General features: G+C 43.1%; 1 protein-coding gene across 4 annotated transcripts in view; it reads right to left on the reverse strand.

Annotated features, from left to right (window-relative positions):
• Positions 1–17,440, reverse strand: part of tasp1 (taspase, threonine aspartase, 1) — a 37,632-nt gene extending 20,192 nt beyond the window's left edge. For 2 of the 4 annotated variants that reach the window (XM_012874857.3, XM_036126575.1), the window contains exons 1-10: positions 17,233–17,439; positions 16,502–16,703; positions 15,918–15,985; positions 15,109–15,177; positions 13,970–14,090; positions 12,130–12,214; positions 11,974–12,053; positions 11,712–11,818; positions 9,312–9,431; positions 4,496–4,574 (exon numbers count right to left, since the gene is read on the reverse strand). In XM_012874857.3, the coding sequence (XP_012730311.2) occupies positions 4,496–4,574; positions 9,312–9,431; positions 11,712–11,818; positions 11,974–12,053; positions 12,130–12,214; positions 13,970–14,090; positions 15,109–15,177; positions 15,918–15,985; positions 16,502–16,631 (859 nt within the window). In that variant the 5' untranslated portion in view covers positions 16,632–16,703; positions 17,233–17,439. Of the gene's footprint in view, positions 1–4,495; positions 4,575–9,311; positions 9,432–11,711; positions 11,819–11,973; positions 12,054–12,129; positions 12,215–13,969; positions 14,091–15,108; positions 15,178–15,917; positions 15,986–16,501; positions 16,704–17,232 lie in introns of all 4 variants that reach the window. The other 2 variants (XM_012874856.3, XM_036126576.1) reach the window with 2 other exon arrangements.
• Between the last annotated feature and the right edge of the window lie 4,164 nt (positions 17,441–21,604).

The following is a 21,604-nucleotide window of genomic DNA, read 5'->3' on the forward strand; positions in this document are numbered from 1 at the left end:
GGCCGCACTCGCCAACTTCTCCTCATTTTAACCGCCGAGCCTTCCAGAAGAAAGAAACCAGAGATCGTCCAGGTGGCACGAAGAGCTGGATGGAAATTTCAGAAATGCAACAGAACAAATAAATAAACAAACGAGCTGGCAACAGTGGATCAAATCTGCTTCTGAGCTAATGCCTCAGTGGCCACAGCAAAGTGAAGACCAGATGAAGTAGTAAAACTATGACCCAGATGAGCCACATATTAGAAATCCGACTGAAATGGAAAACGGGAGTAGACAAAGGCGGCCGGAGGAGGAGGAGGAGGAAGAGGAAGAGGTGGTGGCTTTTTGTGGAGTAAAAAAAAAAAAAAGGGGGGTGACATGAAGGGTAAGGATCACACTCCTTGTGTCATATTAAAAGATATTGTTTTTCTGTCTCTTTTGATGGAAACGCCTTTCAAGCTATGAAATTAAAAACAGGTGCTGCGCTGGAACCCACACTGCGCTTTTCAAACCCATAAGACCGGCTTTGTGTTGGTTACATCAAAGCAAAGAAGCCACAATATAGCAAGACGGGGTGAAGCGAAAAAAAGACGCACAAGGGGAGACATATGCACTTGATCTACCGAGATACAGAGAAAACAAAAAAAAAAAAAAAGAAAAAAAAAGAAAAAGAACAACACAGCCCTCCACTGACGCCGTGCCCTGATGCTGCTCGCGGAGCGAAAGCAACAGGTACACGACGGATCAGCCGAAAGGCAGATAAGACCAGCACCGTTGAGCCAGACTACCTTTGACCCGCAGACAGACAGCAAGTAAAACACTTTGTCATCTTCTATGTTCAAAAAGAGACCAATACAGGACTGTCTCAGAAAATTAGAATATTGTGATAAAGTTCTTTATTTTCTGTAATGCAATTAAAAAACATGAAATGTCATACATTCTGGATTCATTACAAATCAACTGAAATATCGCAAGCCTTTTATTGTTTTAATATCGCTGATTATGGCTTACAGCTTAAGAAACCCAAATATCCTATCTCAAAATATTAGAATATCGTGAAAAAGTATACTAGTAGGCCATTCAACTAATCACTTGAATCGTCTAATTAACTCGAAACACTGCAGGGTTTCCTGAGCCTTGAAAAACACTCAGCTTGGTTCAGTAAACTAAATCACAAGTATGGTAGTGGTTAAGAGACGACATAAGATTCTCCCAGTAACTGGTGTACTGACCATGGCATTACTGTCCTTGATTGGCCTGCCAATTCCCCTGACCTGAACCTCATAGAGAATTTGTGGGGTATTGTGAAGAAGAAGCTGAAAGACACCAGACCCAACAATGCAAATGAGCTAAAGGCCGCTATTGAAGCATCCTGGGCATCCATAACACCTCAGCAATGCCACAGGCTGATTGCCTCCATGCCACGCCGCATTGATGCAGTAATCTGTGCAAAAGGATTCCCAACCAAGTACTGAGTGCATTAATGGACATTTTCAAATGTTTGATTTTGTTTTGCTGTTATAATTTTTTTTTTACTTGGTCTGAGGAAATATTCTAATATTTTGAGATAGGATTTTTGAGTTTTCTTCAGCTGTACGCCATAATCAGCGATATTAAAACAATAAAAGGCTTGCGATATTTCAGTTGATTTGTAATGAATCCAGAATGTATGACATTTCATGTTTTTTAATTGCATTACAGAAAATAAAGAACTTTATCACACTATTCTAATTTTCTGAGACAGTCCTGTATACACACCATGCGTGAGGAAACCGCCACAACCTGCCAGACAACAGCAGCAGCCAAAGTACAGTTTAAGTCTTAACAACCAGCGTTACATAAACAAAAGTCTAAAGTTTGAAATGTTTATTGGGGCTTTTTTTCCTCCCCCACTTTTAAAAACAACTGATTGCTGTGGATTGCACCAGTCAAGTTTGAGCTGAAAAAAATTTCAGGACGTATTAAGAGGTCCAAGTGCATAAACCCGGTCTGATCAAAACAGCTCGTCTGCACTGAGGCGCATTAGGCTACGGCTCCACATCAAACGGTTTCTAATGTTCCCCAGAAGCCGCGCTGCAGACATCTATGCATCTGAGAAGACGGCTTAAACTTTCTTTTATACAGTAAAAATTTGAAACGGAGCTGCGTAGACCTGGTTCTTGAAGCTAAAAGGGGAGCGGACTTTCAGGTGTTGCATTTGCCAATGTTGCATTTGGACTAAAAAGAAGGAAGATGGTGTTCTCTGATGGTAATTTTTGTCCAGGATGGAGAGGCCCCACAAAGCTAAAAAGCTGTTATTATCTTAAGCCAATGGAAGCCAGGGCTTAGGAGATTCAGTGCATATTTTTGTCATGTTTTAACCACAAACTTCAATCTATAATATAGGAATTTTGTCCAATAGAACAACAGAAATTAGTGCATATTGATGAAATGGAAGGAAAACATTAATTGGGTTTCTTTTTTTTTTTTTTTAAAGAAATAAAACTCTGAAAAAGTGTAGCGTGCAAAAGTAATAATCCCCCTCGAGTTCATACTTTGTAAACCCTCCTTTCGCTGCACTCCTAAAGCCCTCCAGGCTCTTACTCTAACAGCTTTGCACATCTAGAGACGGAGCTTTTATTTTTTGCAAAATAGCTCAAGCTCAGTCAGACTGGGTGGAGAGTCTGTGAACATCAGTTTTTAAGCTTTTCCCTCAATTATCAACTGGATTTAGGGCAGGAAATTAACCAACACTGTATTTGGATCCTAGCCATTTCATTGTAACTCAGGCTGTATGTTTAGGGTCGCTGTCACGCTGGAAGGGGAACCTCTTGGTCAGTTTGTACCGATTTTGATGCAAATGAGAACATGCACACGGAACAGGGACGGCTGAGTACAGAGTAATTAATAAAGACCAATATCTGGATGAAACGCCAGTTAATGTACAATGAATGTTAACCTTGATGCATAAATAACATCTGATCTGCTGCAGTTTTGGATTTTTTTTTTTTCACAAATAAACAAATCTTAAGTCTTTAGTCCAAACATAAAGACCCCAAATGAAGGTTTAGCTGTCAGCAGCTATGTTTACATGCACAAAATGTCACGATCGGATTCAAATGTATTAGGATAAAACAAAAAAATTAAATAAAATTATATCATTTATATGGGCACACAATCAATTAATCCGATCATAATGTGCGTGTACATCCACCTGGCTTTATTCAGAATAGAACCACTCTGACATCAAAATTCTCTAAATAAACCACAGAAGAAGAAGAACTTCCGTCTTTGATGAACAACAAAAATTAGCAAACAAAGCAGTGTTATACGAGTTTAGTTTGTCCTCAGAGCGCCCAGGCTGGACTTGCACCAGATTTTAATTATGGTTGAAACATTACATCACAGGTGTCAAACTCAAGGCCCGCGGGCCGAATCCGGCCCGTCAAGGTAAATTATACGGCCCTCAGGAGCCACAAAAAGAGGCATATCATGTCATAAAGTAGAGGCATATATCCTTTTAAAGTGTATAAAGTGGCTAAAACTGTGCCTCCTGTAGGGAATGTTTTTTTTTTTTTAACTGTGTAGTAACAGCATCCTGCCACAAGATGTCAGTTTCCCCACAACACATTAAAACAACCCAGAAATGACCAAAAGGACAAAAAGAACGATGAGTTTAAAGTGTAACTCACCCCAATATCAACTTTTTTTTTCAGGTAAACTGTATAAATTGGGCCTAAGATGCTACTTTTATGTTACTGTGCATTTTTTATACTTCTATGTGAACTGGAATGAAATTATGAAATCTATACACATGCAACCGGCCCTTTTAATGACTTCATGACGCCAAAGTGGCCCCATATAGAAATGAGTTTGACAACCCTGCATTACATGGTACCAATAAATACCAATTTTTAGCTATTTTAATGTTTCTAATAGAAAAGTTGTATCGGGAGCCCTGACAGTTTTGCTTCCTGATGCATTTCCGCCACTCAACAACGCGGAAATACATCACGTTTACGTCGTTTACATGCACGTTGGTTGGATTATCAATCGGTATAAACTAGCCCTCTGATTTGGGAATACATTTTCATTCCGACTGAGCTTAAACCAATCACAATATTCCGATTGGCTTATTTAGATGATGCTTTTTCTTTCAGATCGGCCCTTAATTACTTTTGTAGGTAACTATTCTTAGTGAGTTTTCCATCACACCGGTGCTCCTTCCATTATATCTACAGCAGGTGTCTCCTGTCAAAGGCCTAAAAATCCAAAGAGCTTTGCAAAGCACCTGGCATGCAGCTGGCTAACTAAGAGCGGAGTATGATGACTCAATCAGCTCAGGAAGTGACTGATGAGAATCACTCAACAGAAAAAGTTAGAGGTCGTCGGAAAGCAAAAGTTTAAAGCTTTTTTTTTTTTTTTTTTGGCCTTGATATCACGGCCTAAACAAAGACCAGTTGTAAAGAGCAGAACCCCTGCACCGTTGTATATTGTAGCACAGAAATGCAAAGTTGTGTAGAACATGAGGTTATACCTGAGGTACTCACTGCTGTAGAGTAAGAGTTCATGTTACAGGCGTTTTCAGCCCAGCAGCCACATCCATAATGAGCAGCCTAGGATTAAAAAAAAAATAAGAAAAGAAATAAGACTTTCTTACATAATAAAAAAAAAGGGTTTGCTGAATTAGCTTTAATGGGAAAAAAATATTACAAACCCTTAAATGTTACCTTTGGCATAAAAATAAAAAAAAGAAGGCAAGAGTAATTAACCGCATTCTAGACTCAGAGCTGATTACAAGCTTTGCTTAACATTAAAGGTGCTAATTAGGCTGACAATGCTGCTAACTTTATCCTTTTAAGCTCCACGTTGCAGCCATTTTCCAGTTGTGCTACGTTAATAAAAAACAAAGCAACAACAACAACAACAAAAAAGGCAGTACTTCTTGTAACTGGCACAAACTAAAACATTTACCGCACACACATTTGTAATCACATTAAACAAAGACATTTAGTACATGGGTAAATCATTCTTCAGTAGGAAGTCCCATTAATTTAGGCAATATCCATTAGGAACCAGAAGTTTATTTGGGTTATTACATCAGGCTGAGGCAGCGCTAGACTAACAAAGCAAAGGAAGGGGGGGGGGGGGGGGGGGGGGGGGAGAGAAAAAAAGGGGGCCAAGAGAAAGCTGTGGGACTTTAGTGGTAACAGCTGTTCGCTGAAACTTCCCAGCTGCTGCGTTCAAGCTTTTCCAAAGGTGCATTGCTCGGTTACATCTTAGGGACTGAGAAATGAAAAATATGAACCGCACAGTTTCAGTACATTTAAACGAGTGCGCCGGCAGCTTATTGCGTAAGGACGTTCTGGCGGCGGACGGATGAAACCAGAACAGCTGCTTTGCTGTTTCCATCAGACCTCTGAATCAAAGTGCTTTTTGTGTGTGTGTGTGTGTGTGTGTGTGTGTGTGTGTGTGTGTGCTCTCATGAGACCGTATCCTGACAGGCTCAAAGGTAATAACAGGAAAAACTACTCGTTCTTAATCAGGCGAGGGCTTTACAAAGACGTCGTCCACGTTATTCTAAATAAATAAATCCACTGGTGGTGACCTTTAACCTTTGCCTCTGTCAACATCAAGGACCCTCTATGCGCTCTATGTCTGCCAGGAAGAAGCCTTATTTGAGTTTTTGAGATGCAACGGGCAATTACTGGTGACCCCCTCGCATTATTTAACACCTGACCAGCCCAGAGCTTTGATTTGCCAGTTCTAGCTGGCTCTGAAAGAGAAATAAAAATCTGTATTGGCAGCTCTAGGAGTTTTATGAAATCGGAGATAGAAAATTGGCCACAAAGGTCTGATCGGTGCATCGCTGCTTCAGGGCTGTCCAAAAAGAACATTAGAGTACCATAACAGTTTGCCAATGAACCCGGTACAAACACAAACCAGGCCTGTTGGGATGTTCTGTTCTGGAAACCTAAATCAAAGACAGTTATTTGGCGACGGCGACCGCCGGCATCAAAGGCGGCGTTTCAGAGAAGACCATCGTACAGAGTTGAATGGTCACAATGGTGGAAATGTTCTGCTTTGCTGCCCCAGGGACCGGGACCGGGACGATTTAACCATGAATTAGGCATCATATCAAAAGCAGCCATGTGTCCAAAGGTTTAGGTTGAAATGGAAGATGCTGATTATGAGATTACACGTCTCAGAAAGATTACAAAAAAAAGTAGCAGGACGCGGCTGGACGTGGAAGAGCCGACGTCAAACACAGGAACAAGATATTCTGTCAAAACTTTCATTAAAGAAACTTACCTACTGGCCGTGGAACACTGGACCAGCTCTACACCCTCAGCAGGATTCTTGAGGGGGCATGGGAGTTTGCCCAACCAGTCTACATGTGCTTTGTGGATCTGGAGAAGGCATTCGACCGTGTCCCCCGGGGGATCCTGTGGGGGGTACTCCGGGAGTATGGAGTACCGGACCCTTTAATAAGGGCTGTCAGGTCTCTGTACGACCGGTGTCAGAGTCTGGTCTGCGTTGCCAGCAGTAAGTCGGACTCGTTTCCGGTGAGAGTTGGACTCCGCCAAGGTTGCCCTTTGTCACCGATTCTGTTCATAACTTTTCTGGACAGAATTTCTAGGTGCAGCCAAGGTGTTGAGGGGATCCGCTTTGGTGGCCTTAGGATTGCGTCTCTGCTATTCGCGGATGACGTGGTCCTATTGGCTTCATCAGGGCGTGATCTACAGCTCTCACTGGAGCGGTTCGCAGCCGAGTGCGAAGCGGCCGGGATGAAGATCAGTGCCTCCAAATCCGAGACCATGGTCTTGAACCGGAAAAGGGTAGAGTGCCTTCTCCGGGTTGGGGAGGATGTCCTGCCCCTAGTGGAGGAGTTCAAGTATCTTGGGGTCTTGTTCACGAATGAGGGGAAGATGGAGCGGGAGATCGACAGGCGGATTGGTGCAGCGTCTGCTGTGAAGCGGGCGCTGTACCGATCCGTTGTGGTGAAGAGAGAGCTGAGCCAAAAGGCGAAGCTCTCGATTTACCGGTCGATCTACGTTCCTACCCTCATCTATGGTCACGAGCTTTGGGTCGTGACCGAAAGAACGAGATCCCGGATACAAGCGGCTGAAATGAGTTTTCTCCGTAGTGTGTCTGGGCTCTCCCTTAGAGATAGGGTGAGGAGCTCAGTCATCCGGGGAGGACTCAGAGTAGAGCCGCTGCTCCTCCACGTCGAGAGGAGCCAGTTGAGGTTGCTCGGGCATCTGGTCAGGATGCCTCCTGGACGCCTCCCTGGAGAGGTGTTCCGGGCACGTCCCACCGGGAGGAGACCCAGGGGAAGACCCAGGACACGCTGGAGGGACTATGTCTCCCGGCTGGCCTGGGAACGCCTTGGGATTCCTCCTGAGGAGCTGGCCCAAGTGGCTGAGGAGAGGGACGTCTGGGCCTCCCTACTGAAGCTGCTACCCCCGCGACCCGACCCCGGATAAGCGGAAGACAACGGACGGACGGACGGACCTAACTGCACGTTATACACTGCACTGCAAAAACAGAACTAAAAATAAGTCAAATTTTCTTGAAATTAGTGCATTTATCCTTGATTGTAGGAGGTAAATAGGATGATCTGCCAATGGAGTGAGTATTTTCACCCCTAAAATAAGATAATTAGATATACTGCATTTAAAATAAGATGATAGAGATGAGTTGTTCCTATTTTAAGTGTAAAAATCTCATTCCATTGGCAAATTATCTTATTTACCTGCTAAAATCAAGGATAAATGCACCAATTTCATAAAGATTTGACTTATTTTTAGTTGTGTTTTTCCCTGTGTACCAGGGACGCTGAAATAATTTTAAAATGACACTTGTTTTTATTTATAGCCCATCTGACCACTGTTCGTACCCCTTGAACCTTTCCTGTTATGTTAGATTAGAACTACAAACCTCTATGTGTTTTAGACAGACCAGCACCAATTAGTGCATAATAGTTTAGTGGGAATGAAAACAATAAACGGCTTACGACATATTTGCAAATAAATATCCAAAAAATGTGGCATGCGTTTGCTTTCAGGCCCCTTTAATCTGGCATTCCTGAATAAAATTCAGCACAACCCACTGAACACAGCATCCCACAGCATCGCCGTGACGCATAGTGGTGGGAGCATCATGCTGTTGAGGTGTTTATCTTCAGCAGGGATAGGGAATGTGGTTAAAGAACCTGTTTGGCGCTGCAGAAGACCTAAGACTGAGGCGGAGGTTCATCTTCCAGCAAGACAGCAATCTTAACCATGCAGCTAGAGCTAAAATTAAACGATTTAAACCATGATCTTCAACGCTGTTCCCCAGGACCCACACTCCTGCATGTTTTAGGCGTTTCCCTCCATCCCCACATCTGATCTAAATAAAGGGGTGATTAACAGGAGTGTGCAGCCCTAGATGGCTGCTGAGGAGGTCTGCACAACATTCACATCATTGCATCTCCATCTAGGATTACAAATGCTGCCGAACTCTTAGTTTTTAAATGCATTCTTGCACAAATGCCCTTTGCACAATCAAATTCTGTACATACAAATTGTATTTTTTTTAAAAACACTCACCTGTACACTGTGACTTCTCCTGCATTGTCTACATTTAAATTGTTTACTTTTAAATCACTGCTGCACTTTATACTGTAATACTGTATACTGTACAAGCTGTATGCAACAAAATTAGCTGTATGCAACAAAATTTCTGTACACACTCTGTGCAAACAAAATGACAAATAAAGTTGTCTATAAGTCTAAGTCTAAGCAATCATTTGATTCAGGTGTGGTGGAGCAGAGACGTGTAAAACATGCAGGATAGTGGCTCCTGAGGACCAGGGTTAAAGACCCCCAGTTTAGACTAAAGCATAATCACTTTCTAGGTTGGTCTAGACAAAGTCCACTGATATAAACAATTCAGAGTCTTTGGCAAGGCTTGAAAACTGGTACTTGCAGACAGTCCCCATCAAATCTGACTGAGTTTGAGCTATATCGCAATGAATTAACATATATTTTAGTTTCTAGATGTGCAAAGTTGTTAGACATACCCTGAAAGAGACAAGGCTGTCATTCCAGCAAAAGGTGAGTCTACAAAGCATGAAACGTAATTTATTACATGATTTATGTTGTTTTTGTTATTTGGTCATGCACCACTTTATGTTGGTCCAATGTATAAAATACTTTGAGGTTGTGGTAATGCAATATGGGGGAAAATGTCAGGGAAGGAATGTTTTTTGCAAGAACGCTGCATTTTTTGTTTTGGGTGGTGTAATACTTTTTTATAAATGAAATAAGTCTGTGAAGACAGCAGACATGAGAGGAGGGCGCCCCTACCTGGCCAACCCTGCCGGGATGTTTCATAGCCAGACCACCGCTGGACACGGCTGCAGCTACGTTCCCCTCCGAGTCGACCACAACAGCTCCGACCGTGTCCAGGCACCCTGAGCCGTTTTCCTGCACCACACCAGGAAGGAAAGACAAATCACGTGCATTAACAGAAAATGTACATAAATGAAGGCAATCACCCAAGAATTTGGGCAAAAAAATCCAGACATTCATTCAGAGTTTGCTAAAATGAAATGGAGTTTGAATATTTCCTGAATCCTCTATTCTCACCCATCATCTTTTTATAAAAATGCTCTGCTGTAATTTAGACCGGCTCTTTCTCTCTCTGATTGCAGTTTGTGTTGGAAGTGATTTGTTTGTGAGTCCAGAGAGGACGATGAATGAAATTCTGGATGTTAAAACGGACAAACTGGCATCATAACGCATGATCGTAATTCCACGTTCACCAGAACCTAAATACTCTGATTGCACCTTGGAATAAAAAGGAAATAAGCAAGAAAACAACGCAACGCTGTTTGTCCTCCATCATCTGCTCTCCTGAATCACTCGTGTCTCTGGGGCTTTAAGGCCAGAGCCAGCTATCTTAAAATTAAAAGCCACCATCTGTGCCTTTTACTTTCCCTGTAAACGAAGGCTGCAAAAAAAATCAAAAAATATGCAAAAATGTGTTAGTCTGTGAAAAGTTTAACGCGGCACCATCAATACGCAGGTGTTTCAGCTCCATGAATTAAAAACGGGAAAAAGGAGAATTTATTAGTGGGCAACAAGTCAGCGAGGCAAAAAAGACAAAAATAAAACACCGTGCACAACATAAAAACAAGCCAGCTTGGCATATTTTTGTCTGGGTATTTCATATCAAATGTAAATGTATCTCAAATGCAACAAGCTAAAATCGAGAACAATTTCTTATATTCAATAGGCACATGTTAATCTTTAAATAGGTCACGCCTTTTGGTAAAGAACAACAAACATTCCCTCTGTGCCTTTCAGGAACACCAAGCATTTGACACAAGGATTCATCACTGAATTATTGGTCCCTGAATTAAACAATCATGCCAGAAAAACTGTGTTTTCTTTCAGACTGAAAATTTTAGGAGTGAACTACCGTATTTTTCAGACCATAGTCTGCACCGGATTATAAGGCGCATTAAATATTCTATGTAGAGCTATCCGTCTGTCGGGAGGACAGATTAGTTAACAACACTGCCCTGTTTCAAACATAAGGCCAAAATAAACGTCGCTTTTATATTAAATTAACTTACTTGGTTTACTGTTGTTGGCGTGTGGGCTGCCTTACATGAATTAACTTCTAGTTTAGACTTTAAAGTCAGGCAGTCTTGTAGACAGCTCAGGGGTCCAATCAGGTAGTGACACAGTGTACCGTAATGCTCCGAATATCCATTGAGCGGAGTGGCTTTGTTGCTAATTAAAGTCATACTTACACATTTTAACAGATTTCTGAGAGCATTGTACCACATAAAATCAGTCAGTAAGCACAACAACTATAGTAATCATACATTATAATGCGCACCATACATTTTTGAGGAAATTTAAGGATTTTTAGTGTGCCTTATAGTCCAAAAAATATGGTATGATGTAGCTGTACTAACCCAAAATACAGTAAAAAGCCATATCTATCAAATTTGCAAGTTGCATGTTTTTTTTTAAACTTAACAGCCAAGATAAACGTTCCCGCCCTCTTCTATCCACGGTGAGGGCATGTTGAACAGGCACTGAGACGCAGATTAGCCACCAGTCGTGTGCCGCTGTCACCCGTCTAAGTGACCCCTGAAAATCCCCGTCACTAAACCATACCCCTTTGATTTTGTCAAAGCTTTAGCCTTTTCAAACCTCATGTTTCTTTCTGTACTCCTTCCTGAAAGACCGAGCAGGAAACCAACGAATTGCTAGATTTACACAACTGTTAGCCATTTGGGTAAATACAGATGAGGCCAAATATATTAAAACCCCTGGCAGATTTAGATTTAAAATTACTTAAATTCAACCAAGCAGTTCATTTCTGGACAGGAAATGAGACCGGCCTCTCTCAAATGCACTCCTAGTTAAATCCTTTATAGTAGATGGTGCTGGCACCTTTCTGGGTTTTCTAACAGCATCATTAAGCTTCTTCACAGCTTCTTGATGATTGAGGAAAAAAAAAAAAGTTGAATTGGGTGCAATTTTACGTGTAGTCAAATGATTGCCTGGGAAGCCGTTTTGATTAGCGCATATTTTCTGAGCGGTAATCATAGTTTGCAAAAGAAAACTGATTTCCAGCACCTCTCCCTTCTGCTGCTCTAATGCAGTCAGTGACAGAGTGACAGCTGGAAAACAAGACTCTGTTCTAAGGGAAGAGTCTCCTTCCATGTTGGACAGCAAATAACTCACGTTTTCACTTGATTGTCGTTTTTTCTTTGTCTGGTTTTGTCCTGCGTCCATCTTCTCCGCCAGCTCCATCTTTCGCTTGTTCCTCTTGTACGCAGATAAGCTGAACTCTGAATGGGACAAAATGATGCGACCCATTTGCCTCCAGATAAAATAAATCAGGTGTTTTGTTTCATTGGGTTTGAGTTGATGGTTTATTTACTATAAACCAAGTTTTGAATTTTTTTCATTTTTGTGTTTTATAAATTAGTTTTGCGATACTCACTTGTTGCCATTTTCTCTGAAGGGCATGAAGGTATGCCATGGCTGACTGCCCAATCGCGAGCCCCTCGCCCCACTAAAAAGCTGCAAAAAGACAGCAAAATTAACTAAGAGCGAAACGCCAAGATTCCCATCTTTAATCATCAGCCTTAATAGTCACCAGGGTGGTATTCTGCCTGCTGAGAGCTTCCCTTTCTGGGCTTCAGCCAGGAGACAGTTTGCAACTAAGGCTGGGTTTTTTATACCTGAGGGAAAGGGAAGAAAAGACTTAGAACAGAGGAGGTCGTTCATTCAAGCACAGCTTTACAGTGTCGTGCAATCCTTCAGCTATAGTGCCTTGCAAAATAATGTAACCCCCCTAAATGTCCCACATTTTCTCACATTAAAACCTTTAAAGATTGAAAAAAAAAAAAAAACTAACACAAAATAGTGACAGATGAGGATTGCTGCATCTCGCTGTGGGAATGCTTTTATTACACAAAGCTAGTTGAAGGGAGGATGGAGTGATGGGGCTAAATAAAAGAGCGATCCTAAAAGGAAACCTGTTACAGGGCTCTAAAAGAAGTCAGATTTGGACAAAGTCCTTCTATAAGGACAATCACCCCAAACATCCATTAAACAGCCAAGACCTACAACTGAATAGTAGATATCTGCATTAACATCGGTTATGGCCAATATTAGTCATTGTTTAACATATCAGTATTGGTCTGACAAGTAAAACTGGGCTGATACTAACAACCGATGTTTATTTCCATCTAGTTTCACTTTGTACCTGTGTTTAAAGAGGGGGAGGGGGTTGGTCGTGTGGTTTTCCTTCGGTCATGTGACAGAGATGCATCGCAGCCAGGACTGTGGTTTTTTTTAAAAAGCAGTGTGCAAGTCTAGACTATAACTCACATTAAAAATATTCAACAAGCAGATTTTTCAGTTTTTCAAACTTTTACAAAACCTGACCTTCACAGAAACGTAAATGCATGTGTGTATACACACATACACACACACACACACACCGGTAAATATCAGTAATCGAACATAACAGTAATTTTAATATCGGATATCAAAATTGGCCAAAATTTTCATATTGGTGCGAAGCATGTTTTTGAATGTCCTAGTTGAGGTCAAGACATAAATTCAACAATCTGTGGTAAAAATGGAAAAGTCTGTTTTCAGACGCTCTTCATTCAATCTGACTGAGCTTGAGCTATTTTGTAGAGGTGAATGGAAACGTCACCCAAACCTCAAAAGGACTTCTTTTGGTCTTAGACGTAAAATAAAAACAAAAAAAGTCCCAATAAAACAAACAGAAGTTTGTGCTTGTAACGTGACGCAATTTTTAAAAACTTCAAAAGGTGTCAAAGGTCTTGCAAAGAAGTGTGAGTCAGTTAGAAAATTATAAACAAATATAAAAACTATGCGGAGGCAACAGAAACGACACCCACAATGTGAGTTTATGTCTGCCTGGTTAAGTCCAGTGGAGTAAATTAAATAAGTATGTCATGAAAAATGTGTTAAATGTATAAGCTGATGCATTGCTCCCCCCTCATTGTTCTACTGGAACACCTGTGAAGGCTGAAGTGGCCGCAGTCTTTCTTAAACACATCTTGCTGAAACTTTATGAAACACACATGTTGGCAAGTATTTGTTTCATGTCTTGGTAAAACAAATAATCAGGTACAAATTTAGTTGACATCATGCCGACAGGTAACGAAAACAATCTGTTGTCTGCTGGACTAAACGTTAAGTGCTAGGAGTCAACCGGCCCCCCGACTGTAGTTTGGAACGAATTATACGTTTTGGCACAAAAAAACCCTGTTGTTGTAAATCTGAAGGAAATCAAGCTGTGAAAATACAGGTTTATATACACACAGTAATAGATCATTTCTAGCTTGTTGTCAAGATGTAGAATCAGCGTCTAAATGCTGTGGTATAAACTGCTGCAGCTGCTGTGAGAGACTGGAAAGTATGTCAAAACACACGTCATGTTCAGAGTCAAAACTCACCGCTAATGGCTCCAACTGCGCCAAAATGAAGAGACTTCCCGTCCATGATGCTTGCATCACATTCAATTTCCCCCGACAGATTCAGGTTGGAGCCCATGCCAGCATTTGTAAAAGGAGAATCCTGAGGGGAATTAACATGAACAGAAAGTAGAAAAATTAACAACATTTAGATCAAGAAGCTCATATAAATAAAGTGAAATCACTTGTTTCTCTAAGATAATATTTCAACTGGCTTTATCCTTTTTATAAGCTGCTAATAAAGAAGGAAATTGTCAAAATAACACTTTTTTTATCCTTAAGTATGTTAGATTATTTCTGTCCTAGTATTTAACAAAAATAACACTATTTATTTATTTTGCTCATTCAACCTGACGTCAAATGACAGAATCTAGGCATGAACTGCTTACTGGTAATTTTACAACAGAGCTACCATACCCTGATGCTCTAATACCAAATCACGCCTTATAAAATGGCAATCAAAGCCATAAAATACTTCTATCTTGCACTATTACTAACCCAAAGAAAATGTACTACTGTACTGTCAAACACACTTCCTCCAACAGTCTAATGGCGGACTGTTGCGCCTAACATGCATGTTTTCTGTTTGTAGGGGCCATAAGTCCTGGTGAACCAAATGTAGAGAAGGACAAAACATTTCAAAATCACGCCTTATAAAATGGCAATCAAAGCCATAAAATACTTTATTTTGCACTATTACTAACCCCAAAGAAAATGTACTACTGTACTGTCAAACACACTTCCTCCAACAGTCTAATGGGAATCATCAGTGCGCCTAACATGCATGTTTTCTGTTTGTAGGGGCCATAAGTCCTGGTGAACCAAATGTAGAGAAGGACAAAACATTTCAAACTTGGCAGGATGGAGATAAAAAGGCAACTTTGGTGGTAATGATATGAAACGACACATCTGATACCTACAAAAAAGAAGAGCATGGATGTCATTTGCATTACTCCAATTGTTTATGCATGAATGTGTCACAAACCTATCAGAAGCTGTTTGGATAAAAATGTATGCATATGCATTTTCCCCCTTTTACATCCTATACATGAAGCATTGCTAAATGCAGCGGTATTTTGCAAGCAGGTTTTAAATTATAAAATAATTTTTATTCAACCAACCTCTAGCTCAACCAGAGCAGCAGTCACGGCCTCCACTGCAAGCGCCCCTGCTCTCAGTTGGTCTACAGCCTGGAAAAGATAACAACTTAAAAACAGTGAACACATCGCATTGCATCCATTCAGCTTTTGCAAAACCCCGTCATTATCAGATCATTATTATTGACAGAGAATGAGGACTTCTCTCCTTTTGAGAAAACCACAATGCTTTTCGCAACAAAAACAAGAAAGCATCTGAAAAGTAAAGCCTAAGCAAATGTAGGAATTGTGCTTAAAATATTTTACGTGAGTGCGAAGAAATGTTTTATAACATCTTACTGGAGAAAAACAATGTTTTATTGCACTGATAATTGATCACTCAGTTCACCGAGGTTGCCTTTACCCCAGATAAAGAGTGCATATACTCTCCTGCACACATTGTTAATGCCATCTTCTTACAACAATCCTCCCTCAAACTTCCACCCTGCCTCATGCTGCAATCTGCAAGGAATGTCTTGGACTACAAAGGGTGGGGTAAAAATCTTGAAGTTAACGCCACATAAGCATGATGCTACGCTACGATTGGGCTGTAGTTTAGGCTTAATAATGTTCTTGAAGACCACGGCTCACTGGTGTACACAGGCACCACATCATGGATATGATGCCACTGCAACTACACTCAACGCAGAATCCACACTGACAGCACCATAATAAACTAGCACAGGAAGATCTCTCCAAGATTTTGCAAAGGACATTTGTCTTCTGACATTTTACGTTGCAACTGGGTCTTCATCCAGTGTAAGGGTAACCTAAGGCGTGCAAAGTAAACTTACCCGCTGGCAGGCCCTTTTACAAACATGCTTATACTCCTTTGCCTTAGATTCTGAGTGATATCCTGCACCTGAAAGCAAGCAACAACAAAAAACTTTTAAGAAATCTGATTATAAATCTAAGGAAATGACTAAACTGCCTGTAATATGATTAGGATATTATGTAAAGCAAAAAGAACATCAATGCTATTGGTAGATACAAAACATTTTGATTTTATTTTTTGTGTGTTTTAATAGAATTCATCTAATACAAGGGGCAATAAAAAAAATTATGCACAGTGCATAAAAAAAAATTAGCCAACGAACCAATAAATAACATTCAAAGACCTTTAGAAAACTTGGGGGAACTATGATTAAGGAGAGTACCTGACTTCTTGAAAACAAAGTATAAAGAAATAAATGGTCCATACAATTCTAAAGAAAAACCTATTTTTCATTGTTTTTGTTTTTCTATGTTCTATGATTACAAAGAACATGGAGGTTTAACAACCTGCAGTACTCCACACCAGCAGAGATTCTGTAATCTATGTTCACATGGGACAAGGTGTAATGTTTTATTTGTTTATTTTAGTGCTGTCTGGACTCACCTGCGTGCACCAGGACAAATCCACCAGCACATTTTGGCATTTGACCCCTGAAAGCTTCTTGTTTGGACCAGGAGTTGGTCATCCCAGATGAAGGCTGCTCCTCTTCATCGCAATTAGTTAAACTTTCCATAACCTCTGCATAACTTCACAAGCATATCATTGCCTGTCACACAGCCTTAACTAAAGCATTTCAGTAGCATACCTGTGAGAGGATCAAAAATGCATAGATTAACATTGAATTATAAAGCACAATTATTTGTCTGAATAAAGGGATTTTTGCATGCAGCACTGAGCCAAAGTAGTCAATAATAACACTATCCACAAAGCCACAGGCAGATATTTAGAGTCCTACTGAGAAGAAATCAAAATAACTATTAAAACTATTCCGTGCAGATGGTCTTTTAATAACCAAACTCGTTTTCTATCTGCATTTGGCGGATCAAATGCATCTTTCAATCAAGATGTGTATGGCTAAAATCTTTGAAACATCAATTTTTATGTATAAATGTACGTCATCAGTAACTTTATAAGCAGTTAATAATATTTTTCAAGCATATACAGTCTCCGTCGTAACGCACGCATCCGCTTTTTGTGTCTCACATGCCTGTTTGACGGATAAAAATACACGACGAACAAATAAGTTATTTAAACTTTAGCAAATAGTTGTGTTTTTTTTTTCTTTAGCGTGTTAGCCAAAAGCTTGCTAGCACAACAACATTCTTTAGACTTACAGTTGTTCTTCCTCTCATGTCTGCGACGCAATTGACTCCTCGCATTCATTTTACCGGACAAGGGTGCGAGACACCTGTACAGTTGCCGCACTCATAATTTTAATCGAAATGAACTTTATTTTCACACTTTCTCCCCCCAGAACAGCACATAGCTAGTTAGCTGAAGCACACCGAAGTACTTCCGGGTACAGAAAGTCGTTGCTAAGGAAGTGCGGTCTCCAAACATCGGTGCACGTGGACGAGAGGGCGCAACAGCATCCATAATTCATTAAAACAGACAAATGGTAAAGATGTTAAAACGTATTTCCCACGTAGGATACAAAAAAAAAAGAAAAGAAAAATGAATAAATAAATAAAATAAAAATAAAAAAGGATATCATAAAAATAAAACCACGCAGTGATGGCGTATCATCAGAATTTCATATTAATATGTCCTATAATTCAGACAAAATGTAAAAATGACGTCGACAAACGTAAATATTAATCTTTAAGTAGACAAAACTACTACTTATTCTAGTGTTGAAAGAAGCTTAAAATAAATACAAGTATTTTTTATCAAGATATCCCTGTACATTACAGTTGTCTTATGCAAGCACATTAACTATACTAAAAAGATAAAACAAACGTGAGATTTTTTAAAATGGCGACACAGTGAAACAAACAACTACATTTTGTATGAAATGTGAACATTACAAATGCTACCTAGATTGTTATTAGATTGGATTTGTTAAGAATTTCTTTGAAGAAAAAATGTCACCTTTCATTACTCAGTTTATTTGGTAATTGAATTTTAATGTCTTGGTTTTGGTTATATTAGCTACATTAAGCCACTATATTATACAGTTTTGAACCTCAACGTAAGATGATTTTGTATTTATGGATTTATTTTTGCATGATTTACAAAAACCTGGCAAAAAGGTGGCAGCCCCTCCCTGGGCTGCCACCTTACCGTGGTGGAGGGGTTTGAGTGTCCCAGTGATCCTAGGAGCTATGCTGTCAGGGGCTTTAAGCCCCTAGCAGGGTCACCCAAGGCAGACAGGTCCTAGGTGAGGGACCAGACAAAGCGCAGCCCAAAACTCCCCTTATGATGAGTACAATTGTTGGACCTCGTGTTCCCTCGCCCGGACGCGGGTCACCGGGGCCCCACTCTGGAGCCAGGCCTGGAGGTGGGGCACGTTGGCGAGCGTCTGGTGGCCGGGCTTTTGCCCATGGAGCCCGGCCGGGCTCAGCCCGAAGAGGCGACATGGGTCCCCCTTCCGATGGGCTCACCACCTATCGGAGGGGCCAAAGGGGTCGGGTGCAATGTGTAACGGGTAGCAGTGGAGGGCGGGGACCTTGGCGTTCCGATCCTCGGCTGCAGAAGCTGGCTCTTGGGACGTGGAATGTCACCTCTCTGGTGGGGAAGGAGCCTGAGCTTGTGCGCGAGGTTGAGAGGTTCCGACTAGAGATAGTCGGACTCACCTCGACGCACCGCTCTGGCTCCGGAACCAGTCTCCTTGAGAGGGGCTGGACATTCTTCCACTCTGGAGTTGCCCATGGTGAGAGGCGCCGAGCTGGGGTTGGCATACTTGTTGCCCCCCATCTCGGTGCCTGCACGTTGGGGTTTTCCCCGGTGAACGAGAGGGTGGCCTCCCTCCGCATCCGTGTGGGGGGACGGGTTCTGACTGTTGTTTGCGCTTATGCGCCAAACAGCAGTTCAGATTACCCACCCTTTTTGGAGTCCTTGGAAGGGGTACTGGAGAGTGCCCCTCCTGGGGACTCCCTCGTTTTGCTGGGGGACTTCAACGCTCACGTGGGCAATGACAGTGGGACCTGGAGGGGCGTGGTTGGGAGGAATGGCCCACCTGATCTGAACTCGAGTGGTGTTTTGTTGTTGGACTTCTGTGCTCGTCATGGATTGTCCATCACAAACACCATGTTCAAGCATAAGGGTGTCCATATGTGCTCTTGGCACCAGGACACCCTAGGTCGCAGTTCAATGATCGACTTTGTTGTCGTTTCATCTGACCTGCGGCCGCATGTCTTGGACACTCGGGTGAAGAGAGGGGCGGAGCTCTCCACCGACCACTACCTGGTGGTGAGTTGGCTCCGATGGCGGGGGAGGAAGCCGGTCCGACCGGGCAGGCCCAAACGTACTGTGAGGGTTTGCTGGGAACGTCTGGCGGAGTCCCCTGTGAGGCGGAGCTTTAACTCCCACCTCCGGGAGAACTTTAAACACGTCCCGAGGGAGGCGGGGGACATTGAGTCTGAATGGACCATGTTCCACGCCTCTATTGCTGAGGCGGCTAGTCGGAGCTGTGGCCGCAAGGTTGTCGGTGCATGTCGTGGCGGCAACCCTCGAACCCGCTGGTGGACACCAGCGGTGAGGGAAGCCGTCAAGCTGAAGAAGGAGTCCTACCGGGCTTTTTTGGCCTGTGGGACTCCGGAAGCAGCTGATGTGTACCGGCAGTCGAAGCGGCAGGCGGCTCGGCTGGTCGCCGAGGCAAAAACTCGGGCGTGGGAAGAGTTCGGAGAGGCCATGGAGAAAGACTTCCGTACGGCTTCGAAGCGATTCTGGTCCACCATCCGGCGTCTCAGGAGGGGGAAGCAGTGCAGTACCAACACTGTTTACAGTGGGGGTGGTGTGCTGCTGACCTCGACTCGGGACGTCGTGCGTCGGTGGGCGGAATACTTCGAAGACCTCCTTAATCCCACCAACACGTCTTCCATTGAGGAAGCAGAGCCTGAGGACTCTGGGTCGGGTTCTCCCATCTCTGGTGCTGAGGTTGCCGAGGTTGTTAAAAAGCTCCTCGGTGGCAAGGCTCCGGGGGTGGATGAGATTCGCCCTGAGTACCTTAAGGCTCTGGATGTTGTGGGGCTGTGTTGGTTAACGCGGCTCTGCAACATTGCGTGGACATCGGGGGCAGTTCCCCTGGATTGGCAGACTGGGGTGGTGGTCCCCCTATTTAAAAAGGGGGACCGGAGGGTGTGTTCCAACTACAGAGGAATCACACTCTTAAGCCTCCCTGGTAAGGTCTATTCAGGGGTTCTGGAAAGGAGGGTCCGTCGGATAGTCGAATCTCGGATTCAGGAAGAGCAGTGTGGTTTTCGTCCTGGCCGTGGAACACTGGACCAGCTCTACACCCTCAGCAGGATTCTTGAGGGGGCATGGGAGTTTGCCCAACCAGTCTACATGTGCTTTGTGGATCTGGAGAAGGCATTCGATCGTGTCCCCCGGGGGATCCTGTGGGGGGTACTCCGGGAGTATGGAGTACCGGACCCTTTAATAAGGGCTGTCAGGTCTCTGTACGACCGGTGTCAGAGTCTGGTCCGCATTGCCGGCAGTAAGTCGGACTCGTTTCCGGTGAGAGTTGGACTCCGCCAAGGCTGCCCTTTGTCACCGATTCTGTTCATAACTTTTATGGACAGAATTTCTAGGCGCAGCCAAGGTGTTGAGGGGATCCGCTTTGGTGGCCTTAGGATTGCGTCTCTGCTATTCGCGGATGACGTGGTCCTATTGGCTTCATCAGGGCGTGATCTACAGCACTCACTGGAGCGGTTCGCAGCCGAGTGCGAAGCGGCCGGGATGAAAATCAGTGCCTCCAAATCCGAGACCATGGTCTTGAACCGGAAAAGGGTAGAGTGCCTTCTCCGGGTTGGGGAGGATGTCCTGCCCCTAGTGGAGGAGTTCAAGTATCTTGGGGTCTTGTTCACGAATGAGGGGAAGATGGAGCGGGAGATCGACAGGCGGATTGGTGCAGCGTCTGCTGTGAAGCGGGCGCTGTACCGATCCGTTGTGGTGAAGAGAGAGCTGAGCCAAAAGGCGAAGCTCTCGATTTACCGGTCGATCTACGTTCCTACCCTCATCTATGGTCACGAGCTTTGGGTCGTGACCGAAAGAACGAGATCCCGGATACAAGCGGCTGAAATGAGTTTTCTCCGTAGTGTGTCTGGGCTCTCCCTTAGAGATAGGGTGAGGAGCTCAGTCATCCGGGGGGGACTCAGAGTAGAGCCGCTGCTCCTCCACGTCGAGAGGAGCCAGTTGAGGTGGCTCGGGCATCTGGTCAGGATGCCTCCTGGACGCCTCCCTGGAGAGGTGTTCCGGGCACGTCCCACCGGGAGGAGACCCAGGGGAAGACCCAGGACACGCTGGAGGGACTATGTCTCCCGGCTGGCCTGGGAACGCCTTGGGATTCCTCCTGAGGAGCTGGCCCAAGTGGCTGGGGAGAGGGACGTCTGGGCCTCCCTACTGAAGCTGCTACCCCCGCGACCCGACCCCGGATAAGCGGAAGACAACGGACGGACGGACGGACGGACAAAAACCTCATAGAAAAAGAAATCTGCCCATTGATTGTTTAATGGATTATACAGTGAATAACCTTTGGTATTATTT

The sequence above is a fragment of the Fundulus heteroclitus genome, chromosome 22, assembly GCF_011125445.2.
Source record: "Fundulus heteroclitus isolate FHET01 chromosome 22, MU-UCD_Fhet_4.1, whole genome shotgun sequence".
NCBI classification, from domain to species: domain Eukaryota; kingdom Metazoa; phylum Chordata; class Actinopteri; order Cyprinodontiformes; family Fundulidae; genus Fundulus; species Fundulus heteroclitus.